At 34.3% G+C, this 15,596-nt stretch overlaps 1 protein-coding gene across 5 annotated transcripts; it reads right to left on the bottom strand.

The window, feature by feature from the left end:
• Positions 1-1,483: 1,483 nt before the first annotated feature.
• Positions 1,484-13,925, bottom strand: LOC114295114 (putative ABC transporter C family member 15). 5 transcript variants are annotated; one of them, XM_028239306.2, is made up of 12 exons: positions 13,722-13,925; positions 7,655-9,999; positions 7,426-7,512; positions 6,554-6,986; positions 6,339-6,442; positions 4,830-4,994; positions 4,209-4,503; positions 3,650-3,864; positions 2,796-3,101; positions 2,410-2,473; positions 2,086-2,325; positions 1,484-1,991 (listed from the first exon to the last, which is right to left on the bottom strand). In XM_028239306.2, exons 1-12 carry the CDS (start codon positions 13,744-13,746, stop codon positions 1,864-1,866), a joined length of 4,407 nt encoding a protein of 1,468 aa, XP_028095107.2. In that variant the 5' UTR covers positions 13,747-13,925; the 3' UTR covers positions 1,484-1,863. The 5 variants fall into 5 exon arrangements, 2 of the variants coding, with proteins under 2 accessions (XP_028095107.2, XP_028095106.2); XR_014329846.1 differs by having other exon boundaries at positions 2,796-3,043; positions 6,339-6,986; XM_028239305.2 differs by having other exon boundaries at positions 6,339-6,986.
• Between the last annotated feature and the right edge of the window lie 1,671 nt (positions 13,926-15,596).

Raw genomic sequence — 15,596 nt, 5'->3', positions numbered from 1 at the left:
AAAGAAAATGCAAGTGTATAGAATTAATCATAGCGGTTTTTTCGTATTGTCAGGGTGGCTTTGAACCATATGCTAGCTTGGGCATTGATTGATGAATTCTCATAAGTGGTGTCCCTTCCCTAGCCTTCATTGCTGCCATATTGCTAATGGCTCATAAGCAGGATTGCAAATAATTTTTTTGAAAACTGAGCTTTGATATTTCCTTTTTCTGTGCAAATCTACTGATGAAACTTACCGTTCTGGTTGGGCTCAGTTTATGGTTTATGTAGGTCTGTTGGTGCAAAGTTTTGTATATCCTCATAGATGAGTTTTGTTGGAGGGAATTGTTTTTCTATCTAGTACATGTATGTAAGGTTTACATTTTATTTTTCACATTTTGGTAAACTGGCCTAATAAGTTTGGGTTAGTTTGTTTCATATCTTGAAAGTTTGATTTGTTACTAAATAATGCTTTAGATGGGTTTAAAATCTTGATATTTGGACACTTGTCTTGTAGCCCTGCATTAGCTTCCTTCATTTATATCATAAAAAATATGGAGAAAATCTATTGTGTGTGGCTTTAGATGCTATTTTTTTCAGATTATATTTGTTGCCTGCTTCAGTAGGTCTGCAAAATGCGCTGAGTTACTTGAGTTCGACTTGTGTTTGGCTTGTTAAAGGCTCGGTTGAGATTAACAAACCATGTTTGAACACATTTTAAACTCGTTAATTTTCTGAGCTCAGTTTGAACTTGATCTAATAAGCTTATGCGCACTATAGAACTGTATAAAAAACCAAGATAGAGCTCAGCTTGTGATTAGTTTAATTGTAGCTCGTTTGAAATTGACTCGAAAGATAAACAAAGCAAACTTGTTATCTCCTTTATATGCATTCTACAACTATAGGTGGGCACTTCATTAGTATCAGAGCCTGTGTTATGATTGTTCTTTCTTTCATTATTACACTGTATTTTATTTACATGTCATCTCTTCCAACCTCACAAGGCACAAACATGGAACATTATCTCCATTCACTATTTTATTATTTCTCCATCTTTTGTATTTTCTTTCCAATCGTACGAACTGCCAGAACTCAACTCCAAGACTTCTTTGTTCTCATAATTCTGACTTTGGGACATACAATTGTGAAGAAGCACCGTGGCGGTCACCTTCTTGTTCGTCTCTGTAATGATTGTTTTGCCACCAGATAAAAAGAAAAAAGAGTTGGATCAGCTCCGCATGCTGAAGAACAGAAAAGGGAAGGACAGCAAGGCATCACACTGTCATGGCACATTGGGCATCAAATTGAAGAATTACAAGGGTTGATTGCGCCTACTAGGATCACTTTAAAGCTATTGAAGTTGATATCAAACACATTTTTGGCAAAATTTTTTAAAGCCTGAACTGGTCATTCTCACCTACTCTCATTTTAATAATTTATTTTGTTATTTAGAGTCTATATGGCTTCAAGAGCTGCTAGTGTTGAACTAAGCAAAACTGAAAGACTTTCATGACACTAATTTTTCTACTTGGAAGCATAGGATTCAACAAATTCTGTTCCACGCCAATATTACTACCGAAAGTTTGCTAACAATCTTAGTAGATTTCTTACAAAATAGCAAAGAGTATTTTTATTTTTTCTTCCATCAAAATTGAAGACTCAGAGATGCTGAGTCAGAATGAAGAATGATTTCAGGCTTGCTGTCTCTTATCGTAGAAGCCACTAACATAGGTGCCACTTCACTCAAGGCTATCAGTTCGTCTCCGGTGTAGTAGCTGAGAGATCACTCAAAAAGTTTTCTTACTTAATCCCTCATTTTTTACTGATAATCTTTCTTCCATGGGATGGCCCTCCAAGTTTCATTCTAGAACTGTGGGAACCTGATTCAATTATGTAACCTTGCTAAGCTGTTGAAACCTTGTGATCTCATGGAGTACTCCTTTATTAGTCTTGAGAAGAAAGAATCCTCTCTTTCCAGTAGCTTAGCTGGTGTGTTGAACTCCGCTATTCTTCCTGTTCACAGAAGTAATTTAATTTAATTCATTAACCTTCAGATTAAATGCAAGGTCAATTAAGGCGCAGAAAAATGTGTTTGTGTGTGCATTACCTTCACTAAGGACCAATACTAGATCACTATCTATAACTGTGTGGATTCTGTGAGCTATTGTGACAATGGTCCGATCTCTGAACTCTTGATTGATAACCTTCTGTATCACTGTGTCAGTTGCAGAATCAACTGATGCTGTTGCTTCATCTAGAATTAGAATACTGCTTCTCTTCAGCAAAGCTCTTCCAAGGCAAATTAACTGCCTTTGTCCCACACTCCAATTTTCTCCATTTTCAATCACTGTGAGAATCATATTTAATCGTTTTTCGCTAGCAAAGATTTTCAGTTCAACCATGGATAACAGTATAAAAAGATGAATCTAACCTGTAGAATCTAGCTTCCCTTCCTTTGCACGCACCAGGCCACCTAGTTGACATTTGTTGAGGACCTAAAAGATTATAGAGTTATTTTGGGGATTACAAATTCAAATTGTAACAGCATATAAATTATATTGGATAATTCGGTTTGAGGTGGGGTTCTCTTTTTGCCTACATGTCCGCCTATTCCTGTTGTTTAATCTCATGCCAAACTTATCCTGATTCATGAGTAATTGCCATTAAACCGGCTTTTTTAGTACACAGACCAACCCCGTGGAAGTGGATGTATATCTATTTTTGTGTCCTTACTGACAAAGTAAAAATAAATTTGAGCAGATTTGCATAAATAACATAATAGCTCATTGGTGCTATGTTTACAAGGGCAATATCTACCTCCCATATGTCATTGTCAGAGTATTGTTGTAGTGGGTCAAGATTTTCTCTGACTGTACCCTCAAACATAGTTGGGTCTTGTGGTATGATACTAAGCCTTGATCTCAAATCATGAAGGCCTATCTTGGAAATATCTACATCATCAATTATAATGCTTCCCTCTCTTGGTTCAATGATCCGAAAAATGGCCTGTATGAGGGTTGATTTCCCACTCCCTGTCCTTCCTACAACACCAACTTTCTTCCTTCCTGGAAATGTGCAGGTAATGTTTTTCAATATGGATGGGAGATGCTCAGCATAACGAACCTGAAAATACAAGCATTACTTATGCATCGGCAAATATGCATATGTGTGAATGGACTTTTAATCTAAAAAGCACGGATACGGACACATACACAATACTGACATGCCGATTTGGAGATTTTCAAAGAATGTAGGACATGACACATGGGTACACGTGCAAAATATATAATTTTCTATATTTATTATATGTCATGTATATAAATATTAACTCAAATAATATTTTTGTAAAGTCTAAAAGACGATAATAGGTATAAACTGACTTTATTTTTATTGTCATTGAATTTCGTAGTTATTTTATTCAAACTTGTAATGTGTTTTTTGTGTGTCCAAGTATTGGGAAGTGTCTAGTGAGTATCGTGTCATGTTAGTGTCCGACACAACACCTTATCTTCTTAGAAGTATCTATGCTTCTACGCTTTTAATAAACAATAAATTGTAATCTTGTGGAAGTTGTTCTCATATTTGTCATATGTATGGAACTTTTTTATGTGGATAACTTTTGTGAAATTATCTGAACTTGTTCTGACATATAACATCTTGCTATATCTTACCTGCAAGTTTGTGAAACAAATTGTTCCAATTTCTGGCCAGTTGTTTGGTGGCCTGCAATCTTCAATCACCAGAGGTGCTTCACTGGTAATATTTGAGTACTGAAGAATTCTTTCAACCGATATCATTTTATTTTCTGCAGTGCATATGCACCATATAACTACAGCTTGCAGAACATTAAGATTAATTCCATATGTTACAGCCAATCCTGCAATGCCTGTAGAATATCCAAATTTCTAATAAGTTCTCTATGTGTTGCTTGCTTTTAAATGGAAACTAATGTGTGTTGATCTGAAACTAGAATGCTGATTAAGTAGAGCATCAAGTAGACTGATACTGATTAAGTAAAATATCCAATTCACCTTGACGCATGGTGTGTGTGCATTGGAGTAGCACCCACTCCTTGGTTGGTACTGTTCGGGAGATTTGTCTAAACTCCTACTTTTTAGTTTAGGTTACTTATATGCAAGGCATATATATTACCATAAGAACTCCCTGCACAAAAAATTAAAACAAAAAACAAAAAACAAAAAACAAAAAACAAAAAACTGCGATGCTCACTTGGATTGATAACTCCATCTGGAAGGGTCACAAGCAAAACCAATAAGAAGGCGAAAACAAAATTAGATAACTGGTTCAGTCTGAAAGATAGCCATTCCATTGCTGCCATATTATGGAACCATGACCTTGAGTGATTGTCAATGTGGTTGAGATTTGCATCAATGAAGCGGTCTTTTTGGCCGAAAGCACGGATTGTTGCTGCTCCAGAGAGTGATTCTGAAAAGTGGTGGAGAATTGGAGCTAGTTGTATCCCTGCTAATCGGGCTAGTTCTCTTGCAGTTGGTGTGTAATATCGCTGAAATTATCACCAACAAATATTAGATTACTGTCAATAGCATTCGAAAAATTCTTTTAAGGTCGAATCTAAAATCTACATGAACAAAATGACCGAATTTCTTGTTTCGTATATTATTTTTTCTTTTGTGGCATTTAATGTGTGCCTTTTGTGTTCTAGTGCATTTGCAGGAGGTTTTATTTTCTTTCTTGGAAATTTCGTTGTAGTAGTACTACAAGGTTTTCAAGAAATGACTCCCTTTGTTGTCTTATCATTTGTGATTTGATTTCAAGAGATCTCTATCTTTTATTTTGATGGTAAAACCAATGGAGGAAGAAACATCTTACTTGGTACCATATGCAGATTGCGGTTACTGGAATGAAGATGACAAGTATTTCCCATGCTACCTGTGACATGACAACAATTGCACCCAGAAGCTGAATTATTGAGAAAGCACACCAACCTAATCTGGTTGCCATCTCCAAGTCTAGTACACTTTGGTCTGTAGATACCTGTGAATAAAAACAATTAGATGTATTTTTTCAGGTTCTTCTGAACACAACATATAAATGTGGAAAAACCAAATCTATTAAATTATATATTAATTTTTAGCTGGTGAAAATGAATTAACAAAACTCATATCATTGGCCTGATCTTCACCTTGAAAGCTGCAAAATCAAATCTATATATTTTTTCTTTATCCTATCTAGGGTAGAGATTTGACTAAATAATTGAACTGCAGTCAGTAGAAAGCAATGGCCAATTTTTGGAATTGCAAGAATGGAGGACTAGAGCTACCTTATTCTCTACCTCAAAGGAAGTCTTTACCTTCTAGCGGGGCAGTTGTACTTTTGGACTTCTAGTATCCATTGCATTTTGTTTTTTGTTTTTTTAAATTTTTTTTTATTGTTTTTATTTGGTTTTTACATTTATTTTTAGTTAAATTTAATAATTCCAAATTATATGAATTCCTAATTAACTTGGATACCTGGGCTTGGACCCTGGTCTTTGAGGAAATCATGTTGGTCTATAACCAACTTGGATGTCCCCTTGATAACCTCTAAAATGATTTTTAATTCACTCTCTTGGTGCTGCTGGTAAGATAATAGTAACAATAAAACACGAAGTTTATTATGACTGGTGTCACCCTTTCTTGAAGGTTGGATAATACACTAATGAGTTTGTAATTGATTGTTTCTGATTTTTTTTTTTTAAAAAAAAAAAAGGAAAAAGAGAAGAAAAAGAAATGAAAATTAAATGTTTTATATGATTTTTACTTGAATGGGTGATATTATGTCCGGAAGACTTTGGATTTTCTTCACTACATTTAGCCATAGATGTTTTTGCATTTTGTGAAGGTTTCATCTGAAACTGTAGTTTTATTAACAGATTCATATTTCATTGTTAGTGACATGAATTTAAGACTTTCTTTATTTGTATGTTTGTCTTTCCAATTAAAATTGTGAACTTTCTAATCTTTACTTCCGAATTGATCTTTGACAAAGAGTTTTTTGAATTGGTAGTAAGCTTAAATAGATAGTTTTTTAAGCTTTCATGTGCTTTCGTTAGTTACTTTCGAAGTTTTATTTTTTTTGACATTGTAGATGCAAACTAGCTTCTGACCATGATTTCTAATTGCTTCAAGTTTTTCTGTTCATCCATTTTACAAAACCTGTTACTTTTTTTTTTTTTTTTTCTCTCTAGATAATGATGCTAATGCTATACTTCCAAATTCTATGATAAACATTGAATATGCTTTAGACTAGACTGAAAGTTTGCCATGATACTGATGTGCTGTACCTCCCACTCTTTTTTCTAAGAGGGTGTCGGAAACAAATTAAGTAAAACTTACTCACCCGATTTAAAATTCTTCCAGTTGGGGTTGAATCAAAGAATTCCATTGGAGCACTAAGGATACTATGAAGCATGTTGGTAAAGAGCTCTTGTGATGTCAGAATTCCTGCAATTGCCACTAGCATGGCTCGGATCAGCACACAAATTGAACTTCCAACAGCAAGAAATGTATAAACTAGCAATATAAAATTTGTCCCTGCTATTAGTTCAGCGCCACCTGTTGAACAAGCCCATGCCATCCAGTAATTACTGGCTATTTGTAAAACTTGGAACGTTGTCTGGGCCAGAATTATGATTGGAACTAAGCTGCCACCCTTCACAATAGTCAAGTAAGACCAATAAACTTTGCTTTCAATGCTTCCTTTTTCTCTCTCTTCATCTTGCACCAATCTTGCTTCCTTTTCTGTTATCTCTACACAGGGTTTGTTCTCCAAGTCGGGCTTGGTGTGTTCAAGTTCTCCAATTGATGTGAGGTCTTCACTGAATTCATCGTCAGGTATTTCATTCTGAGATTCTTTACTTGAATTTCCAACTGTTATGACAGATTCTAGAGCATGGTTATGAGCTCCAACCAAAACTTCAAATCCAATATTTTCTTTCAAAAGTTTTTCAAATGTTCCAGCTTGTGCAATTCTTCCATTTTGCATCACCTGTTGGAATTTTATTGTTATAATGTGATAGATACCCTTTCCTATAAACTGTATGTAATCATCAATTTTGCACTAGCGTCTCCAAAATAGTGAAAACGTCCTTAATTTTAGCTTATATCTTCACTAGAGATATGTTGCAAAATTTGATCATTTAGATAAACAGGAAAATTTCTTACCAATTTCCTGAAATATGAAATAGTTATCAAATATTTTAATTCATATTTTGAGAATACGTCTTCATTTTTCAAGGAAAAAAAAACACTTCGCTTTTTATTGACACTCAACTGTTATTCTCATAATATTAAACTTTCTGTATAAATATGTCTATCATGTGATCACACTAAATTTTTGAAATATTCTTTGTGTTTAAATGAATCCTTAAGTTAGTATGACCATAATTTAATGACTCAAAACTGAAAAACAGATATTTCCTATTTACCAAAATGAGGTCAGCTGTTGGGAGAAATTCGACTTGATGTGTAACGTAAAGTATGGTCTTGTCCTTGAGAATCCCTGACAGGCAGTCCTGCGCAGGGTATATAAACTAGTTAGTGTTCAAAGTCACCAAAATTTGTTGATTCAGATTCAGAGACTGTATGAGACATTCTTAGTTATTTTTATTCTCATTTTAAACTATCAACCTTAACATTTAGATTCTAGAAACTAACCTCAAAGAGTTGTCTGCCCGTATGGGCATCCAAGGCACTGAAAGGGTCATCAAGCAGATATATATCAGCATCTTGATACACTGCACGGGCAATTTGTATCCTTTGCTTCTGGCCTCCACTCATATTTATTCCTCTTTCTCCAATTTCTGTTAGGTCACTGGCAGGGAACAACTCGAAATCCTTTGTCAGAGCACAGGCATTGACTATTCTGTCATACTTGGCACTATCAAAAGGATTTCCAAAGAGAATATTCTCTCTGACATTCCCTGACATTAGCCATGGGGACTGGGGAACATAAGCCTTTGTACCACTGATTTTCACTGTCCCGGACAGTTTTGTCATCTCTCCCAATATGGATGAGAATAAACTGGACTTCCCTGATCCTACAGTGCCACAAATAGCTACCTTCATTCCCCTCTTCACTTGTAACTGTATTCCATCAAGGGTTGGGCTTCTTGATCCAGCCTCCCAACTAAATGTTCCACCATTGACTTCAACTTCAAATTCTGTTTGATCGTTTGGAACAAATTCAATGGCATCCAATTTAATTTCATCTTCTTGGAGGTAAGAAGCTACTCTATCTGCAGAGACTTTGCTTTGCGCAATTGTAGAGAGTAAATCAGGTAGATTGAATATTGGGCCTTGTAGCATTTGAAATGTGGCCAGTGCAGACAGGACGCTTCCAGCTGTGAGTGGAATCCCCGTTAACATACATGCCCCAAAAGTCAGCACAGAGATAAATGTTGGTGATCCCCAAAAGATAAAACTGGATATTGCTGACAATCTTAGTGACTTCCATAAGCAATTATATTCTGTTTTCCTCAGACTTTCTAGCTTGTGAAGATATTGATTATCCCATGCTTGAAGTTTGAGGATTTTAATGTTTCGGAGAACTTCTGAAGTGGCTTTCATTCTACCGTCTTTGGCTTCCATGATCTTAGACTGGTATGTTTTCTGCACTCTAGTAATTGGTATGTTGCAAGCCATCACTACCAAAGTTGCAGCTAGTGCCGCCAGTGAACCTAGTCCTAAATTTGAGTGTAAAATAAAGATAGCTAAGGAGATTTGTATAGGCAATTGCCAGATGGTGTTCAAGTACCACATGAAGTCGGAGATTCTTTGGACGTCCACACTCATGTAGTTGATGATCTCTCCACTGGAGTGGCCATGGCGGGATTGGCTTGATAATAGGAGGCCCTTCTTGTATATGTATGATGTCAGAGCAGCTCTCAGCCGAAGACCTAGCTGGCGAGACCCAAAGATCCATTGTCTCTCTGCTGTTGTCTCAACCATTTTGGCACCTAGAAAGCCGAGTGCTATAAGGTATCCACTCCCTAAGCCTCGAGTTTTCTTTTCATTTAGGAAGTTTACAAAGTTGTTAATAAGGTATGGGCCAACATATGATGCTATTGCACTTGTCAGTGCAAAAAATGCATTAATTGCTGCTCTTTTCCTGATAAACACAAACATCGCCTTGTAGATAGATGGGTTTGTGGTTCTGTCTCTCACCTGGACATGCTTTAGACTTTCATCAAAGGAATGGGATAGAAATCCAGCAGAGTCTCTGATGTCAACATTGGGGACTTCATTCTGGTCAAGGGGTTTCTTGATCCCAACAGCAAACAAAGGATTCAACCATGAGAAGGAAATGAGGTTGAAGAAAGTAGCTTTTTCATAGAGACAGTTCCTTTTGCTTTCTGAACCCTTCTCGGCTTTGCCATTGAGAAGTGGGTCCGTGATGCCATTCACAACATAGAAGACAATGCCAGTCTTTCCTCTAATTGAAATACTCAATAGGCTGGTCGATGTGAGAAGACCAAGCAATTCAACAAAATTGTGTACTTTAACGCGGTCATGACTTATTATTATGAAACGGGCATCAATAGCTGTACGGCCAAGAGACAGTAAGAAGCTACAAGCCCACCAGGTTCTTAGAATCCAAGGGAACATGGTGTACTTTTTATTGGGAACCTCGCTTAGAGTGAACAACGTAATTGCCCATATTATAACTTGCATGATCTGTGATGAAAGAACTGGGACTTTAGATTTGCATTGTGCCCCATTTTGGTTTTGCTGAGTCAGTAGTATCACGAGATGTATTACCAGTAGCATAATGGAGCCCGCTATGCTGACTTTGTAAGAGAGGCCATATTTTATGCCAATGGGATATTTTTCTGCGCCTGTCGACTTTTTTCTATGTTTGCATAATGAATCGTCAGTTTTCCACACAAAGTGAACTAGTAAGATTCCAAGGAACCCCAACTGCAGAAGTATGCTGGCTTCGTCCCATAAGCATGGTGAGCTTAGCTGCGGCCATCCTAGCTGTAACTTAAGGATCTTGATATCTGCCAAACATCACGGAAGAATATTAGTACAAGGCATGTCTTAAGAGGGAGGTTGATAAGTTGTCTTACAGATTTCTTGGGCAATTTGGTTGATCTGTTTGTCTACTTTATATATTTTTCTGGTTTCTGTTATCTTTTGGCCTTTACTATATCCGTGCAGTGCATACCAATCTTTGATTGCAAATTGTATGATTGATCAGGAATTTTTGCATTAACTCAACATGAAATTTCATTTCCTTCGATAGAATATTATAGCTGCAATTTGACTAATTTTGCACAATTCTGTGTTGCCTAAGGGGTGTTCCTGTTAAAATGACAGGAAGATATGTGGCTCTAGGATTGCACGGTCAGGGCAGGCTTGTTACAATGAACAAAAGTGTACTGGATGACGCGTGTTTGTATATCCAGCATATCTCCTGAAGTATTTAGCTAAGGACATCTTCCACTTCCACTTCTCTCTGCATCAAGGTTCCAAAATTATATTGTACTTACCATTTATATTTGGATAAATATTGAATACAGGAACTTTGAATATTTGGCTGAAACCCTAAATTGGCTTGATTTAGTTCTGAAACTGTGCACTTAAGCCTTACCTGTTCTTTTTTGTTTTGTTTTTTTTTGTTTAGTTTTTTTGGCAAAGGATAAGATGTTAGTCGGTTAGTAAGTTAGATTACAATGAAAGGTCCACAGTTACTCAATCGACTCAAATCTTGAACTTGTGACCTTATTGTCCACATGGACTACTGGGCCAACTGTCTGTCCTATCTTACCTTACCTGTTTTCTAGATCACATTTTTTTGTTGCTTAGGTTTCCTAATAATCTTCTTTATGTGTTATATATGTAATACATGTGTGTTGCTTATTTGTTTTGTCAAGCATTAATATGTAAATAGTGCCTATGCATTTTATGTGGTGAGAGAGTTGGTCGATCCATGTTATGGGCCTTGTTGCCTGAGAAAATGCATTTTGTGATATACAATTTTGGCGAAGTAAATTATTCATAAGCAAGTTATTTCTACGCTTTGTATTTCAGTTGCTCTTTTATAATAATAGATTATTACATAGACCCTTCTAAATATATTAAATACCTGTATCGGACACTTGGTATGTATTGGGTATATGCATGAAATGATCTATGGAATCTTGTGGACGCTATTTATGCTAGAAAATAAAAGAAGTATGTTAAGATATATGAATATTTTGTTGTGTTATCGTGTCTTTAGATATGGAAGAAGACATGGAATTAGATGAATCAAACACGACACTAGACACTACACTAAAGTGCATGTATCATGGGTGGCTCTATTTGCAGTCCAAAAGATTGGTTGGACACCCAAACTTAATAAAAAAATTTAATGATTATTATGTCCCTATTCAAAATGACTAAAAAGTATTTGATATTAAAAAAAGTACAAATCATAGTGTTTTGGATACTCCATCTCATAATTAGTCTGAATTTTTTATTCTCTCTTCTCTTCTCACTTCTTCATTTTACACTTTCATACTCAACCCTATTTCCATTGAATCTATTATTCTTACATTCTATTTTATATTGAAGTCAACAATAGACAATAAATAAAACATTTCCAAACTGTTTTTTATTTTTATTTATTTTTAATTTATATATATATATAGAGAGAGAATATAGGTTTCCTGCCCATCTTCATAATTTTTGGTCGATAGGTTTTCAAATTTTTTTTAGAAATTTAATACCGAACAGGTTATGTTTAGAAATTCAATACCGAGCAGATTATGTTTATTCGGAAATTTGTTTATAATTTTATATATATATATATATATTCGTCACTGTGTTTCCGAATTATTTGACATTGTTCAGTATTTAATATCTGAACAAATTGTCTATGTTCGGCTCTGTATTTTTGAATTTTCTAAGTTTTTCATAGTTCAATTACAAACAAAAAGAATTATTCGATATTATATTTCTAAGTAAATTACATGTTCGGAAATAAGACACAAGATATGTGTATAGCAACCATCACTTGACATGAACTTAATTAACATTGTGGTCAGTAGATATATTTATTTGTACACTAATTAATGTTAGTAACATTATTCTTTAGAATCCTACAAACCATGAAGCAAGACCTTTACAATATTGAGAATTTTTTTTTTTGGGGGGGGGGGGGGAGAGTGACTCTTGTATATTGAGACCTATATTTAGAATCATTTAGAAAAATTCTCTCTATGGTGTGCACCCTTTTAGGGGTGCATATTATATCTTTATTAGAAAAAAATGTAATTTTATTACAATATTTTGTAATATCAGTTACAAAATGTGTAATCTCATCGTAAATTGATGTAACAAAATATCTATAATTTTGTAGTTGATGTTGCAAAAGTTTGTGGCTTAGTTACGATATTTTTTATTATGCTAATTTGTGGTGAAATTATGCATTTTGCAGCTGATATTACGAAATTTTGTGGTAAAATTACAAATTTTGTGGTAAAGCCCCATAGCATTTCTCATGAAATTTAAACCATTTATTGATTTTTCCGAGTAAAATTTTGTGTAAATTTTTTTGGATATATCGTATTCTTGAATTGAATGATGCTATGCAAAACATACTTTTATATATGTATATGCTGTCTTATTTCTTGAGAACAAAAAAGAAAAAGTTTTCATAGAGAATGATATAAAACACACTCAGAGAGTAGATGTGTGGGATGTGTCTTTAGAGTAATTATTCTCTTATGGAAATTTCATGTTGTTGGTTTGCCTAATTAACAGTAGAGAGTTAAATAATTAATTGATTCGAAAAATAAAAAATAGTGAAGAAATTATAAAATATTATTGGACGGGGATATTTCAGAATTATATGATAGTTCCTTGTATGTTCCGGTGTGCAAATGAACACGTGAGACATGTTTAAAATTCTTAAAATCTCATATCTAAATTTACTTTAATAATTAAATTGTTACATGTTAATTGTTGATTTCTTTGAAATAAATCAATTAAAATTCAACTACTTACCACGTCAATACAAGTAAATTTAAAAAATATTTTAAATTTTTTTAATATTACTGGATGTGTTATTATCTTTTTTTGACACTTCATAAAGTCCCCCATTTGTGGCTATAATATATATAAAAAAAAAAAATGCCACTACTGAAAGAAATTTTATATAAAAATTATATTTATATTTTATTTTTTATAATAATTTTGTTCTCCGTCTGTATGAATCAAACTTGGAGCATATACCACAACACATTCGACAATCACTGCAGCAAACTCAAAACACAGAAGTTGTTACTACTCCCAAACAAAACTTGGAAAGAAAAAAAAATGAAAGAAAGAAAGTAGGAATTAAACAAAAAGCAAAAATTACTTACTGTAAATTTTAGCTATCAATTTACACATAAATGAGCAGCAAAAAAGTAAAATCACAGGATTTTTCTTCTTCATGTTGCATTTTCAGTTGTATTACTATGGGTATTGGTGGTAATAAACTTTAGATTGATGTGTCGTGCTAACATAATGTTTGGATAATTAGAATGAAATGAAATAGAATGAAGCGGTGATTTCATTCCTCGATATTCTTATGAAATGATTAATGATTTGTAATATATATATATTTACATATATTATTTTTTAGTAAATTAAACTTGAGAAAACTTGTTGACCTTATGGTGGAAAGATAGTTTCATTAAGCTTTATTTCAGTGAACTAAACAGAGCATATAGGGGGGGTGTAAAGAGCTTACTTGTTGACAAGCTGGAAATGAACATTGTTTCCAAGAGATTGTTACCTCTCCAGCTTAAAGCTCCAAAAAAATTCCTCCAACCTGTGTAGTGATATATATTGAGCAACAAACACCTAACATGCTTGGGATATTATTATATATTGAGTTTTTGAGATCAACATGAGCCCACCAAAAAAAAAAAAAAAAGAAAAAAAGAACAGAGAGAGAGAGAGCAAACATAATAGTGTACCATTTTTTTTTGTATGTATATGTCATGTTGTCATTTCAACAGAGAATAATGTCAAGTGATGAAAACTTGGATGGCTGGTCAACAGAGAATAATGTCAAGTGATGGAAACTTGGATGGCTGGTTGAACTCTTGGTAAAAAATGATACATCCCCTTGAATAAAGAAATTTTAATGAACTCTAATGATATGAAAAAAAAAAAAAAAAAAAACAAAACAAGACATAAATATCACTATTACAGTGGGACCCACCCCCAATTAGAGTTCTAAAATATTTTTGCTCTTGTTAAGTGTTTTTTGTAGGACAATCTTCACTGTATTTAAAAGATTTAATTCTATTGTGTACACAACAACAATAAGAATTTAAAGAAATAAAGAAAAAGGAGAGAATTTGTTTGATTACAAAAATCAAACTCGAAATAATAAATAAATAAATAAAACCACAGATTTTATTTTGTTACAAAAACAAAAATAACATCTGATTAAATAAACATAATCAAAAACATAATAAAATTAAACAATTTACTTGGTTAATTTATTTGAATAACTTTTCTGATCAAGTCCAGTGTTTAACACTGTGTCCTTAAGACAGATTCGTCTTCTCCACGGTGCTTTTAGAATTTGGACGTCTATCTCCCAGGATGAAATGATCTTACCACAAACAATAGCAGCACTACCAATTATTTGCCTTACGAACACACTAAGTGTTTACACTCTTTCTTTCAGAAATAAAATGCAGCAAGATGAAGAATATTTAAAGCAGAGGATGGAGTACGAAAATTAGAATGAAATCCAAATGGGAGGCTAGTCTATTTATAGATGTAAAGGTGGCTTTTGGTTTTGAATTGAACAGGTATGAAACCTGTTAGATTCAAATTTAAACAGATTTGAATCTGTTTATTCAAACAGATAGAAATGGGAAGGGCCCTGTTTGGATGAGCAATAAATCCAAAACAGTTTAATTCTGTTTGAAAACGGGAAGGGCTCTGTTTGGATGAGCAATAAATCCAAAACAATTTAATTCTGTTTGAAAACGGGAAGGGCCCTGTTTGGATGAACAATAAATTCAAACCAATTTAATTTAAATTCTGGATTTTATTTTACCAAAAAATAAAATTAAATTCAAATGTTTTTGGCCCAAAAAGATCAGAAGCCCAACCCAACCACACACCCGCGCCCAAGCCCAGCCCGCCCGGGGTGATTTTTGGGTCCAATGGGTCTAGCCCATAACCTCTCCCTCTAAAACACTTGGGTACCTCTTGGGGCACACCCCAAGTATCTCACCCTAAGCCTTATAAATCCTTTCAAAACTTCCCACCAAATCAATGTGGGACAAGCCAATTTACCACCTTAAGTAATTTCCACCAAAACTCCATTTCCATGGAGCACACTTTGGCTTCAATTTCCCATTCACTCGGTAATGGTTTTAAGCAACCAAATATACCACGTGAATCACAACGCGGCATAGAACGCGTTACCACTTTGACCCGAGTAAATCGACACTCGGGGCCCACCTAAAAAATAGACCGAACTTAAGAAAAAATTCTGGTTTTTACCCAGAATTTATAACCATTTCCAACATTTTTTAGTGCAGTAATGATACATAGTTTTAATATTAGATCTTTAAATAAAGTTTTAGTGAGATAGAAG

Source organism: Camellia sinensis, chromosome 5, assembly GCF_055761805.1.
Source record: "Camellia sinensis isolate YWXY chromosome 5, ASM5576180v1, whole genome shotgun sequence".
NCBI lineage: Eukaryota > Viridiplantae > Streptophyta > Magnoliopsida > Ericales > Theaceae > Camellia > Camellia sinensis.
Note: the sequence above shows the minus strand (reverse complement) of the source record. Positions and strands in the feature narration are given on the sequence as shown.

Coding starts and splice junctions, on each gene's coding strand:
- LOC114295114 (XM_028239305.2), bottom strand. CDS start 13,746: ATGTTCATTTCCAGCTTGTCAACAA. Junction 7,513..7,654: donor CGGGCAGACAACTCTTTGAG/GTTAGTTTCTAG, acceptor TACCCTGCGCAG/GACTGCCTGTCAGGGATTCT. Junction 2,474..2,795: donor CTGACAATGACATATGGGAG/GTAGATATTGCC, acceptor ATAATCTTTTAG/GTCCTCAACAAATGTCAACT.